The sequence below is a fragment of the Choloepus didactylus genome, chromosome 6 (assembly GCF_015220235.1).
Source record: "Choloepus didactylus isolate mChoDid1 chromosome 6, mChoDid1.pri, whole genome shotgun sequence".
NCBI lineage: Eukaryota > Metazoa > Chordata > Mammalia > Pilosa > Megalonychidae > Choloepus > Choloepus didactylus.
Genome location: NC_051312.1, coordinates 140,641,182 through 140,655,424, shown reverse-complemented (window position 1 = coordinate 140,655,424; position 14,243 = coordinate 140,641,182). Strand labels below are relative to the sequence as shown.

Genomic DNA, 14,243 nt, shown 5'->3' with positions numbered 1-14,243 from the left:
TGTTCCTGATCTTAGAAGGAAAACTGTCTGTCTCTCCCCATTGAGTATGATGCTAGCTGCAGGTTTTTCATATATTCTCTTTATCATGTTGAGGGATTTACCTTCTATTCCTGTACTTTGAAGTGTTTTCATCAAGAAAACATCAAGAAAGGATGTTGATCCTAGAGTAATTTGGGCAGATAATGAAAAATATATTTACAGCCTCCCCCTCCCCAGCCCCGAGGATCTGGGGGAAGGTGCGGATGTGTTGGACATCCTCACCTGGACTGGTGTTGATGTTGTCACAAACACTGGGACTGGCGGTTTGATGTGCTGAGCCCTCGGGCATGGGACTTGCCCTTATGAAGCTCATTACCACAAAGGAGAGTCTAAAGTTGTATGTAATGGTGCCTAAGAGTCTCCCCCTGAGTACCTCTTTGTTGCTCAGATGTGGCCCTCTCTCTCTCTAACTGAGCCATCTTGACAGGTGAACTCGCTGCCCCCCCCCCCCCAAGTGGGACCCGACTCCCAGGGGTGTAACTCTCCCTGGCAACGCAGAGTATGACTCCCGGGGATGAATGTGGACCCGGCATCGTGGGACTGAGAGTATCTTCTTGACCAAAAGGGGGATGCAAAATGAGAAGAAATAGTTTCAGTGGCTGAGAGATTCCAAATGGAGTCGAGAGGTCACTCTGGTGGACATTCTTATGCACTATATAGATAACACCTCTTAGGCTTTAATGTATTGGAATAGCTAGAAGTAAATACCTGAAACTACCAAACTCCAACCCAGCAGTCTGGACTCCTGAAGACAATTATATAATAATGTAGATTACAAGGGGTGACAGTGTGATTGGGAAGACCTTGTGGATCACAACCCCTTTATCTAGTGTATGGATGAGTGGAGGAATGGGGATAAAAACTAAAGGACAAATGGGGTGGGATGGGGGGATGATTTGGGTGTTCTTTTTTTCACTTTATTTTTTATTCTTGTTCTGGTTCTTTCTGATGTAAGGAAAATGTTCAGAGATAGATTGTGGTGATGAACACATAACTATGTTATCATACTGTGGACAGTGGATTGTATATCATGGATGATTGTATGGTGTGTGAATGTATTTCAATAAAACTGAATTTAATTAAAAAAAAAAAAGAAAAAAAAAAGGATGTTGAATTTTGTCCAATGCCTTTTCTGCATCAATTGGGACAATATGTAGTTTTCCCCTTTGAGTTTTTGATGTGGTGTATTACATTAATTGATTTTCTTGTGTTGAACCATGCTTGTATACATGGAATAAAACCCACTTGGTCATGGTGTATAATTCTTTTAACATGCTGCTGGATTTGATTTGCAGGTTTTCTGTTATGATTATTAAATTGACTGTAATTTTCTTTTTTTATAGTATCTTTGTCTGGCTTTGGTATTAGTGTGATGTTGGTTTCATAGAATGAGTTAGGTAGCTTTCCCTCCTCTTCATTTTCTTGAAGAATTTGAGTAGGATTGGTTCTAATTCATTGTTGAATGTTTGGTAGAATTCACACATGCAGCCATCTTGTCCCGGACTTTTCTATTTGGAGAGTTTTTTGATGACTGTTTCAATCTCTTCTGTGTGGTTTGTTGAGGTCTTCTATTTCTTCTCAAGTCAGTGTGGGTTGTTCATGCTTTTCTATGATGTTGCCCATTTTATCTAAGTTGTGTAGTTTGTTAGAATATAGTTGCTTGTAGTATTCTCTCATTATCTCCTTTACCTCTTCAGGGTCAGTAGTTACGTCTTCCCTTCCATTTCTGATTCTATTGATGTGCCTACTCTCTCTTTTTTTTGTTTATCTGCCTAACTCAGTGTCCATCAATTTTATTGATTTTCTCAGTGAAACATCTTCTGGTTTTGTTGTTTCCCTCTATGTTTTTCATTTTCTTAATTTCATTTATTTCTGCTCTAATCTTTGTTATTTTTTTCCTTCTGTTTGCTTTGGGGTTACTTTTCTGTTCTTTCTCTAGTTCCTCCAGGTGAGCAATTAATTCCTCAATTTTTGCTCTTTCTTTTTTTAATATTGGCTTTTAGGGCAATACATTTCCTTTCCCTCTCAGCACTGCCTTTGATGCATCCCATAAGTTTTGATATGTTGTGTTCTCATTTTCATTTGCCTCGAGATATTTACTGATTTGTCTTGCAATTTTTTCTTGACCCACTGGTTACTTCTAGCATGTTTAGCTGTTTAGTCTCCATATATTTGTGAATTTTTCAGCCTTCTGCCTGTTGTGGATTTCCAGCTTCATTCCATTATGATCTTCTGAGTTCCTTTCCTGATTTCTCCAGGTTTATCTCTCCTCAGAGCTTGTAAAGCTGTCCAAAATTGTTAATTAGATCTGCAGTTGGAGCTTGTTTGAGCTACCTTCCCTTGCTCCTAGTAGAGTCTGCTTCTTTTTTTCTGTGAGGAAGTGACTCCAAAACAGCCTACTGTGCTAGTGGGGGAGGGATGCCAGCATCCACAGATTGGGAGACTGACTTACAGTTCTACTTCCACCTCTTCCAGAATGGTTTATGATTTGTGTCTATTCACAGAAGTCCTCCACACAGTTGTTCCAGATAGCTCCTAGCTATTTACTAGCTGCCCTAGAGGATGAATGAAATTCCACATCTCCCTATGCCATCATCTTGCCTCACTTCCCTTTTATGTTACTTTTATGGAACTGCCAAGGTATTATCCAAAGTGGCTGCACCATTTTACATTCCCATTGCCAATGTCTAATTGCTTCTTCTCTGATTGCATCACCTAACACTTCTAGCATGATTAATAGTAATGGGAGTTAGTGAACAGATTTGCTGTCTTCCTGACCTTAATGTGAAAGTATCTAATATTGTCCCACTGAGGAAAATACTGGGTTTAGGATAAGTGTTTACTTTTTTATCATGTTAAGAAAGTAGCCATCAATCGCATCAATTTCTATTCCTGGGTGTTTTTTAAAAATCAAGATTGGGTTTGAATTTTGTCAAAAGCCTTTTCAACATCTGTGAAGTTATCTTATGCTTTTTTCTTAGATCTTTTAGTATGACATATGATATTAATAGATTTCCTAATATGGAATCAACTTTGCATTTGTTGAATGAATCCCACATCGTCCTATTATATCATTTTAATACTATGGTGTGAGTTTCTGTTTGCTTATGTAGTGGTGCGTTGATACTTGACTGCTTTTCAACTCATCGACTTTGGTACTCGATGCATTTTGACATGAAACTTTGTGCTTGTTTGGTACTCAATGCACAAGCTAGAACTTGTCGGTTATCTCATGAATCACTACACTCTCCAGCCAAAACAAAGGGTCACACATTACTCATGTAGTAGCTCTTGCTCTGTGCATATCCCCTTGTGGACTTAGCTTAGCTTATGTGCTCATATTGTGTATTTTTGCATTTTTTTCTTCATCATGTGTTCTAAGAAAATGAGCAGTGGTAGCACTGAACAGAAAAGAAAATTACTTTGTACCACACTGAGCAAAAAAAAAAGAAAAAAAGAAAAAAAGAAGAAAGAATAGGCAACTGTGAGAGCGGTATTCACATTACTGATCTTGCTAGGGAATATGGTACACCTAGAACTATGGTTTCCACCATCAAGAATAAAGAAATGATGATAAAAAAGGCAGATGTGAAAGGACTTAAAGTTGAGGAGTTAGTGGAGGAACATGGTAAAGAGCTCAGCACTGAGGAGCTGCAGGAACTACAGAAGGAGCAGCAACAAGAGGTGGCTGAAGAGATTCCTTCAGGTGAGGAGGAGATAAGGAAGGATGTCCCCAGTTCCTTGATAAAAGAAATGTGTGCAAAATGGGCAGAAGTTCAAAACTGTGGAGAAGCACCATCTGGACAAAGCTCTGATAAGCAGAAATGTGAATTTATTGAATGACCACACAATTTCACATTTTCGAGGAATTCTGAAAAGAAGACAGAAGCAGTCCTCACTGGATAAGTTTATAGTGAAGGTGACAAAGAGTGTGTCAGAGCCTGTGGTAATAGTTGAAAAAAGGCAGAAAACAGAACACCTGAAGTACAAGTGTCCAGTATTCTATCGGAGGGTGACTCTCCTTCCAGGCAACACTCCATGTCACCTCTCCTCCCCACCACTCTCCTCCCACTATCCCATTAGGCTGTGGACTTGTCTCAGTACAGGTAAAGTGAAGTTTTTATTTTATTTAATCTAAGTATTTATTTTTAGGTTTATTTCTCATGTAAAGTAATGATATACAACCACATTTTTTTTTTTTTTTTTTTTTTTTTTTTTTTTACATACTGCCTTAAAATTCTGCATTAACTTTGGTTTGGAAACACATTAAATTTATTTACATTATTCCTTATGGGAAAATTTTGTCTGGTAATCATTGTTTTTGGTACTTCTTGCGCCTCCCGGAACCAGTTAACGACAAGTACCAAGATACCACTTTGTAGTATTTAATAGTTTTAGGTTGATACTCATAAGTGATAGTGTGATCCATAGATACTTTTTTTGTGATTTTTAAAATCAGGTTTAGTATCAGTGCTACCCTTGCTTTTAAAAATAATAGGAAAGTTTTACTTTACTTTCAAAGTGGAACAATTTATAGAGTTGGTATTGCCTGGAATATGAATGCATTGTAGAATTCCCCTGAAAATTGGCCTTTTTAAGCTTTCTTTTTCTAATAATAATTTCTAACTCCCTAAGAAACTATTGATCCATATTTTCCCAAGAAATTTTTCATCTCTCCTTTCAAATTTATTTGCACAGAGTTTTACAAAGAAGACTATCAATGATTTTTATATTAGTTTAGTTTTTATTTCCCTCTTATTTGTTAAGGTATACTTGCATGGTCTCCATTTTTTCTTCATCAAGTTATCTGGTGGTTTAACACTTTTTATATTAAATATCACATTATTAAATGGATCTGTGGTTTTTCTATTCCCTGCATTTTTATTTCTGATTTTATCTTTATTATTTCTTTATTAATGTTTTCTTTTGGTTTATTTTTTGTTGTTTGTCAGTTCTTTTGACCTGGACTTTTAATTCATATATTTCAATATTTGATTTTTCTAAGTGTTTACTGATCTGATTTTTCCTTTAAAAATACTAAAATGTACCCACAAAATTTTGTTAAATAGTATGTGTTACAATTCTTACAAGTTTTAGATCTGTAATTTCTCTTTCAACTAAAGTAGTTTAATAGATGATTTAAAATTTTCATATGGAAGGGTCTTTTCTATTTAAATCAATTAGAGGAATCAGAAAGTGTTTCATTCAAGTGGGATGGATAACAATAGTAATACACTTCTAACTTTCACAATTATAATACCCCTATTTTCTGTCTTGAGATTGGCAGAAGAGATCCAAAGCACTTGGCTATTATAATGCCATCAAACATAACACTGATGTACTGTATTGAGTTATTTTGCTGATTATGTAGTACAAGTAGTGGCTAGTATGTTAGAATCAATGTTAAGACACATGAACATAGAGAAAAAAAGGTAACCTCTACCAAGATTCAGGGACCTGCCACTTCATTTGACCCTTTTAAGGGTCCCGTGCTCTGTGGAATGCTGCAACTTCTCATGCAAAGAAAAAGACAAAGTGCTGCATCATGCATCTTCTATCAAAAAGGCAGTCACAGACTGTGTGTTAAAACTTAAACTTCCATGTGAGACCAAGGGAAGAGATGTTTATTTGGTGTAGGATTATATTTTCTAAACAGTATAACTGCTCCAGTCAGTTTGTTCAAATAGGAAGTGAGATAAGGTAGGATTGTATAGGTTATAGTGAAATAGCAGAACATCCCAAAGTAATTTGGGTGGAGAATAAAAATATATATGCAGGGGTCCCCTGAGGAGTTGGGGGAAAATGTGGAAGTGTTGGACTTCCTCACCTGGGTTGTTGCTGATGTTCTCACATTGAGGACTGAGGGCTTGGTATGCTGAGCCCTCTGTCTTGGGGCTTGCCCTTATGAAGCTTTTTACTGCAAAGGAGAGGCTAACCCTGCTTATAATTGTGCCTAAGAGTCTCCCCGAGTACCTCTGTTGCTCAGATGTGGCCCTCTCTCTAGCTAAGCCAACTCAGCGGGTGAACTCACTGCCCTCCCTGCTATGTGGGACCCGACTCCCAGGGTTGTAAATCTCCTGGCAATGCAGGATATGCCTTCCGGGGATGAATCTGGACCTGACATTGTGGGATTGAGAACATCTTCTTGACCAAAAGGGGGAAGTGAAATGAAATGAAATAAAGTTTCAGTGGCTGAGAGATTTCAAATGGAGTCGAGAGGTCACTCTGGTGGACATTCTTACGCACTATATAGATAACACTTTTTAGGTTTTAATGAATTGGAATAGCTAGAAGTAAATATCTGAAACTAACAAAGTCCAACCCAGTAGCCTTGAGTCTTGAAGACAATTATATATTAACAATGTAGCTTACAATGGGTGACAGTGTGATTGTGAAAACGTTGTGGATTGCAAACCCTTTATCCAGTGTATGGATGGATAGTAGAAAAATGGGGACAAAAACTAAAGGAAAAATAGGGTGGGATGGGGGGAAGATTTCGGTTTTCTTCTTTACTTTCATTTTTTATTCTTATTCTGATTCTTTCTGGCGTAAGGAAATGTTCAAAAATAGATTGGAATGATGAATGCATAACTATATGATGGTACTCTGGATTTAATTAAAAAAAAAAAAAAAAAGGCAGTCACAGAACTTAACAGACCTTTACAGATATGAAGGCACCTATTCCATGCCCTCGACCATACACTGGTGACATAGAAATCTGCCTGCTTTGAGTGGGGCCAAAGAGTGGTGCCGGTCTCAGTGTTCCTGATTATCTGTATAATTAGACTAATACCTCATTTATGTTTGCTTTTACCATGTCTCCCATTCTAGTGTTCAGAACTGGTCATGGAATAAAATGAATGAGTAAATACTCTGAATTAAATAGAGTGATCATCTGCATTGTTTGCCGTTTCATGTACAACCTAGTCTGAGAAGAAAAGAACTCTGCCGACCTGGGATTTGTACTTTCTAATCTCTGGTCTTAGTGCGCTTTCAATGTCACCACAGAACTGCAGCCAGAAGTCTCTGGCTAAAGATGGCAAATTTAACATAAGTGCCTTGTCTGTGTTTCTTCCTAAACTCAGTAACATGACAGGAAAGGGATTAACAATTGCATTAATTCACAAGGACAAAGGAAACAGCAGATTCAAAACAAATAAAATTTTGTAAGCTGGAAAGTAAATAAATGAGCAGTATCTAATTTACCATACTTATGAAAGTGACCTTAACAGATAATTGGAGAAAATAAGGATAACACCTTGTTTATGCCATGTAATCTCTCATATGCTCAGATGGTGGTACATGAGCTTTTCAAAGTAGTGTTGAGGAAGGGGACAAAATAAAATGAAGGCTTGATAGTCTTTATATATATATATATATTATTCCAAGATAAATGATCAGTTTCTTACATTATCTTCACTAAGTTGTACAATCATCATTACTCTCAACTTTAAACAATTATCATAACATAAAATATCCCAGAGCTCTTACCAGCTGCAGGTTTGTGATGCTACTCTTTAAACAACCATTTGCAAACATGTTCACCTTCAATGTGTCACTGATACTTACAATCATATTAACGAACCATAGTCACACCTGACCATTCCCATACCATTAAGTTACCCTCATTATCATATCTGCACATATTAGGTGATCATTCCCCCTTCACTAGCTTCTGTCTATCTCCAGGTCTCCTATATTCTACATTATAAGACACTTATTTTACATTTGTTATAGGGTTCACATTAGTGGTAGCATACAATATCTCTCCATTTGTGTTTGGCTTATTTCACTCAGCATTATGTCTTCAAGGTTCATCCATATCCAGTCTTTTTTTTAATATTCATTTTATTGAGATATATTCACATACCACGCAGTCATACAAAACAAATCGTACATTCGATTGTTCACAATACCATTACATAGTTGTACATTTATCACCAAAATCAATCCCTGACACCTTCATTACCGCACACACAAAAATAACAAGAATAATAATTAAAGTGAAAAAGAGCAATTAAAGTAAAAAAGAACACTGGGTGCCTTTGTCTGTTTGTTTGTTTGTTTCCTTCCCCTATTTTTCTACTCATCCATCCATAAACTAGACAAAGGGGAGTGTGGTCCTTATGGCATTCCCAATCCCATTGTCACCCTTCATAAGCTACATTTTTATGCAATTGTCTTCAAGATTCTTGGGTTCTGGGTTGTAGTTTGATAGTTTCAGGTATCTACCACCAGCTACCCCAATTCATTAGAACCTAAAAAGGGTTGTCTATATTGTGTGTAAGAGTGCCCAACAGAGTGACCTCTCGGCTCCTTTTGGAATCTCTCTGCCACTGAAGTTTATTTCATTTCCATTCACATCCCCCTTTTGGTCAAGAAGATGTTCTCCATCCCACAATGCAGGGTCTACATTCCTCCCTGGGAGTCATATTCCACGTTGCCAGGGAGATTCACTCCCCTGGGTGTCTTATCCAATGTAGGGGGGAGGGCAGTATTTCACCTGCCAAGTTGGCTTAGCTAGAGAGAGAGGGCCACATCTGAGCAACAAAGACGCATTTGGGAGGAGGCTCTTAGGCACAATTATAGGGAGGCCTAGCCTCTCCTTTGCAGCAACAGTCTTCCCAAGGGCAAATTCTGTGGTAGAGGGCTCAACCCATCAAACCACCAGTCCCCTATGTCTGTGGGCATGATAGCAACCATTGTGGTGGGGCAGGCCAATACCCCTGCATTCTCCACCAGCTCCTCAAGGGGGCTCTGCATATTTTTTTCCTTGTTTTTTTTTTTAACTTTTTTTTTTAAATCAACTGGATAAAAAAATAAAAAAAAATTTTTAAAAACCATACAATAAAAGAACATTTCAAAGAGACCATAACAAGGGAGTAAGAAAAAGGACAAACTAACCTAAGCTAACTACTTTACTTCCAACATGTTCCTACTCTACCCCAAGAAAGGAACCTGATATAGCAACATTTCTGTGAACTTGTTCCTACTATACCCATCAGAAATTAACAGACCATAGTCATTCCTGGGCATTCCCAGAACGTTAAATTTATCCATGATAGCTTATCTGTTCTTATTAGATTATTGTTCCCCTTTCCTTAATTACTCTCTATTGCTAGTTCCCCTACATTCTACATTATAAACCATCTGTTTTACATTTTTCAAAGTTCACATTAGTGGTAGCATGTAATATTTGTCTTTTTGTGCCTGGCTTATTTCGCTCAGCATTATGTCTTCAAGGTTCTTCCATGTTGTCATGTTTCACAAGATCGTTCCTTCTTACTGCCATGTAGTATTCCATCATGTGTATATACCACATTTTATTTATCCACTCATCTGTTGAAGGACATTTGAGTTGTTTCCCTGTCTTGGCAATTGTGAATAATGCTGCTACGAACATTGGCGTGCAGATATCTGTTCGTGTCACTGCTTTCCGATCTTCCGGGTATATACCGAGAAGTGCAATCGCTGGATCGAAGGGTAACTCTATATCTAGTTTTCTAAGGAACTGTCAGACTGCCTTCCAGAGTGGCTGAACCATTATACAGTCCTACCAACAATTAATAAGAGTTCCAATTTCTCCACATCCCCTCCAGCATCTGTAGTTTCCTGTTTTTTTAATGGCAGCCATTCTAATTGGTGTGAGACGGTATCTCATTGTGGTCTTAATTTGCATCTCTCTAATAGCTAGTGAAGCTGAACATTTTTTCATGTGTTTCTTGGCCATTTGTATTTCCTCTTCAGAGAACTGTCTTTTCATATCTTTTGCCCATTTTATAATTGGGCTGTCTTTACTATCGTCATTGAGTTGTAGGATTTCTTTATATATGCAAGATATCAGTCTTTTGTCAGATACATGGTTTCCAAAAATTTTTTCCCATTGAGTTGGCTGCCTCTTTACCTTTTTGAGAAATTCCTTTGAGGTGCAGAAACTTCTAAGCTTGAGGAGTTCCCATTTATCTATTTTTTCTTTTGTTGCTTGTGCTTTGGGTGTAAAGTCTAGGAAGTGTCCGCCTAATACAAGGTCTTGAAGATGTTTTCCTACATTATCTTCTAGGAGTTTTATGTTACTTTCTTTTATATTGAGATCTTTGTTCCATTTTGAGTTAATTTTTGTGTAGGGTGTGAGGTAGAGGTCCTCTTTCATTCTTTTGGATATGGATATCCAAGTTTCCCAGCCCCATTTGTTGAAAAGACCATTATGACCCAGTTCAGTGACTTTGGGGGCCTTATCAAAGATCAGTCAGCCATAGATCTGAGGGTCTATCTCTGAATTCTCAATTCGATTCCATTTATCTGTATGTCTATCTTTGTGCCACAAAAACTTACAGATTTCACTGATCACAGCAGTTGAATGTGTTCATGAGTGTTGTATGAAGTATGCCCAAAGTCAAATTGCTCTGTGATGTCCAGTCCACGCAGTTCATGGCTTTCTATCTACTTTCCTGGAGGAGTAACTAAAACATACACCTCACCAATCCACCATCTTGCCCTGCCTCCTTGATAGTCTTTTTAATAAGTATTTTGACTTTCAGATATTCTCTATCACTCCATGCAGCTTTGAAAACAATGTAGGTTTGTTATTTAAAGAAAGTAAAACCCACAGAATCTAATTTAGATTATTTTGCACATATTGAGGTAGGGTTTACTTCTTTCAAATAGGTAAATTAGTTTGAAGATTTGCATAATAAGGGTTGAAAGTGTTCACGCTCTGAGCTTTCTTCCTCTGTTCAGCTCAGCTCAGTGTATCCACAAGTCAGGCTTATATCCCTCAGGCAGATGGGAAAACAATCTGTGGGTCATCAAACCAGCCCACGATAAACCCTGATGGCACTGCCACTTAGAGTTCACTATCTTAGTGAGTCTCACAATTCACAAGCTTTAAGCACCCACATAAAAATGCCAGTCAGATTTTGAACCACAATCCTAAATGTTTATGTGTGGGTAACTCAGGTGAGACACTTAAAGAGAACCTCTAACGAAAAATAAACAAACCTGATCATATAAATGCAACATGAAGGAAACAGAGAATGTAAAGAGAAGAAAACTTAAGAAAAGGTTTCACAAAGGGACAAAAATTTACTGTTGAATATTAAAAATGATAAAAAAGAATAAATATCAATAAAAGTCCTGGAAGACAAAGTTGAGATTTTCTCCTGCAGAAGAGATAAATGAATGGAAAATAGAAGAGAAAATAGTTTAAAAGAAAAAAAAAAAAAGAAATTCCAGCTTCCAGCATCTAACAAATGAAAGTTCAAAGGTGGATTTAAAGGGAATAGGTAGTCCAAGAGTTGGAGACTTGATGAAGATGGTGAGTGAAAAGGAGGAGCACAGGGTGATATCTTACTTTCTGGATTAGTAGCCTGGGTGGTGGGGAAAAGAATTTATAAAATGATGGCCATATAAGGAGCCACAGTGGGAATCATAAGAAAACACTCAATTTTGAGAGGTAATATGCATTTGAGGAATCTGTAAGAAATAAAATAGAACTATCCTGGAAGCAGTGCAGATGTTGAAGCTACACATATGAAGAGCTTCTCAAACTTGGTCAGTTTGACTCCAAGAGGACAATAAAAATATCTGACCCCAATATCTAGGCACTTTTATTTTCAGATTAGGGGGAGATTGGGGCTGGGGAAGCAGAGTACTGGTATCTAATGGGTAGAGGCTGAGGATGCTGTACATCATAAAATATATAGATAACTCACGACAATGAAGAATTTTCATGTCCATAACACGTAGTGTCCCGGTTCCGAATCTCTGTATACATATGAATGTGGCAGAGGAGAAAGGTAAGAGGTGATAAGACTTACCAGGCTCTTTTCAGTTGCCAGACACTGTCCAACACTTTATGTGAATTTAATACCCACAACAACCCTATGAGATAGCTCTTTTTTAGCCTTATTTTGTAGATGGGATACAATGTTCAGAGGAATTCCATATTTCATACAAAGTTGTACAGTTCAGAATTTGAAAAGTATGCATTACTCTAAGTCTGTTTAATAACTTCATTACATCACTTTATTGAGTTGAAATACACAAGCATACATAGTGTTAAAAAAATGATCTACTATTTTATTCATGTATTCCCAGCAGCTTGTAGGAAAGTACTAGAAATGGCATGTGACTATGGCCCCGGACTCCTTCAGAGCTAGTTGTGCATAGTGTCCAGGGGATACTGTGGGGAGAGACCAAGGGGATCATGAGTCCTTTGCATTGGGGAGTGGCAGTTCTTCAGGTGAATTATAAACTGAGTAGATCCTGAGTCCCAGAGGATCCTGCTGTATGATACAGGATGTAAACACAGATTCAGTAATGTCTTCCCTCAAGAGGTTCATCCACCTTTGAGGGAATCATGTGGCAGAGGATAATTTTCTGTGCTCCAGAAATATAAGACATGAAGTTCATTCCCATTGCAGCCAGTTGATTGTTTGTGAGGCTTATAAAAGATCTGTGGTTTCTTCTTTGCCAGTGAAGAAATCTTCTGGACAAATTCACAAGTAGAAATTACATCTTTTTCCCCAAAATACATCTTCTACAATGTCGAAGATGGAGGATACTGCTGATGCCTATTGCCTCCCTCATCATCAGAGACTTTGTCAGCCTCAGGACAGCAGAGACAAAGGACCCTCAAAGGTCCAGCATCAGTGAGGTGTCCAGGCAAATGAATGATTTCTGACTTAGTTTACTTTCAGTTCCACAATTGCATAAGTCAGGCATTCTAGGAGAGCACTCCAGACATTCATGTGAGACTGGGAGAAGCCCATGTCCAAGGGAGGAAGTGCTGAGCTATTAGGAGGCCTACCAGCACTCTCCTCTGCACAGTGACCCAGAAACTGAAAGGGGGAAAGAAAGAAGAGGGAAGCACAGTGTGGACTCTCAGATCTGGGGAATCCCCTCAGATGTCAGATATCTGGATGCCTTGTTGTGTGTCTTCAAACAACCTTGTAACCCAGCAGATCCAGATCTGCCTTTGTAAACAAAGACTGAGGGTACATCATTAAAGTTACCTTTACTACTATTCCTAAGCTCATGCCCATGAAGCGAATGGCTGTGGAAAATGTCTCTTTAGTGACTCAGTTTATTCTTATGGGTTTAACAAACAAACCCGAGATCCAGATGCCCTTGTTTTTTCTGTTCTTGTTGAACCTTGTGGTCACTGTGATGGGGAATTTAATTTTAATTAACCTTATTTGCTTGAATTCCCACCTTCACACCCCCATGTACTTTTTCCTCTTTAATCTGTCCTTCATTGATCTCTGCTATTCATTTGTCTTTACCCCCAAAATGCTGATGAGCTTTAATTCAGAGAGGAACATCATCTCCTTTGCAGGATGCATGGCTCAGCTATTTTTCTTCTGCTTCTTTGTCAGCTCTGAGTGCTATGTGCTGACAGCCATGGCCTATGATCGTTATGTGGCCATCTGTAAGCCCCTGCTGTACACTGTCACCATGTCCCCTCAGGTGTGTTCTCTGCTGATGTCTATTTCATACATAATGGGTTTTGCTGGTGCAATGGCTCACACAGGATGCATGATCAAGCTGACATTTTGTGATTCCAACATCATCAACCACTACATGTGTGATGTCTTCCCCCTTCTCCAGCTCTCCTGCAGCAACACCTATGCCAGTGAGCTCCTGGTTTTCATTATTGTGGGCACAGTTGTCATATTATCTAGTCTTATTATCTGTATGTCTTATGCTCTGATTCTTTTCAATATCCTTCACATGCCATCAACTAAGGGCTGGTCCAAGGCCTTCAGCACTTGTGGCTCCCACTTAATAACTGTTGGCCTTTTCTATGGATCTGCACTGCTCACTCACATTAAGCCATCATCAGTTGAGTCTTTGGGAAAGGAGAAGTTTTTCTCAGTGCTTTATACTAATGTGGTGCCCATGTTGAACCCCCTCATCTACAGCCTGAGGAACAAGGACGTCAAACTTGCTCTGAAGAACACACTGAAGAGGATAAACAGAGAAGAACCAGTAGTGCTGCCTTAGTTTCTGTCTCCATTTTTGTGTCTTTTTCTTCTCTTCTTCCTGCTCATTTTTTTCTTCCTATTCTTCTTTTGCATCTCTCCTTCTTTGCCTCTAAAGTCCTTGTTGAAGAATTTTCACTCAAACATTTTTTATCACATTTCAGTGTAACCATTTATTATTCTAATATGTACATTTATCCTTTTAATTTCTTAGAAAAAATG

General features: G+C 38.2%; 1 protein-coding gene across 1 annotated transcript; it reads left to right on the top strand.

The window, feature by feature from the left end:
* Positions 1–13,074: 13,074 nt before the first annotated feature.
* Positions 13,075–14,043, top strand: LOC119537638 (olfactory receptor 143-like). Its single transcript, XM_037840173.1, has one exon. The coding sequence runs from the start codon at positions 13,075–13,077 to the stop codon at positions 14,041–14,043; it is 969 nt and encodes a 322-aa protein (XP_037696101.1).
* The last annotated feature ends 200 nt before the right edge of the window (positions 14,044–14,243 follow it).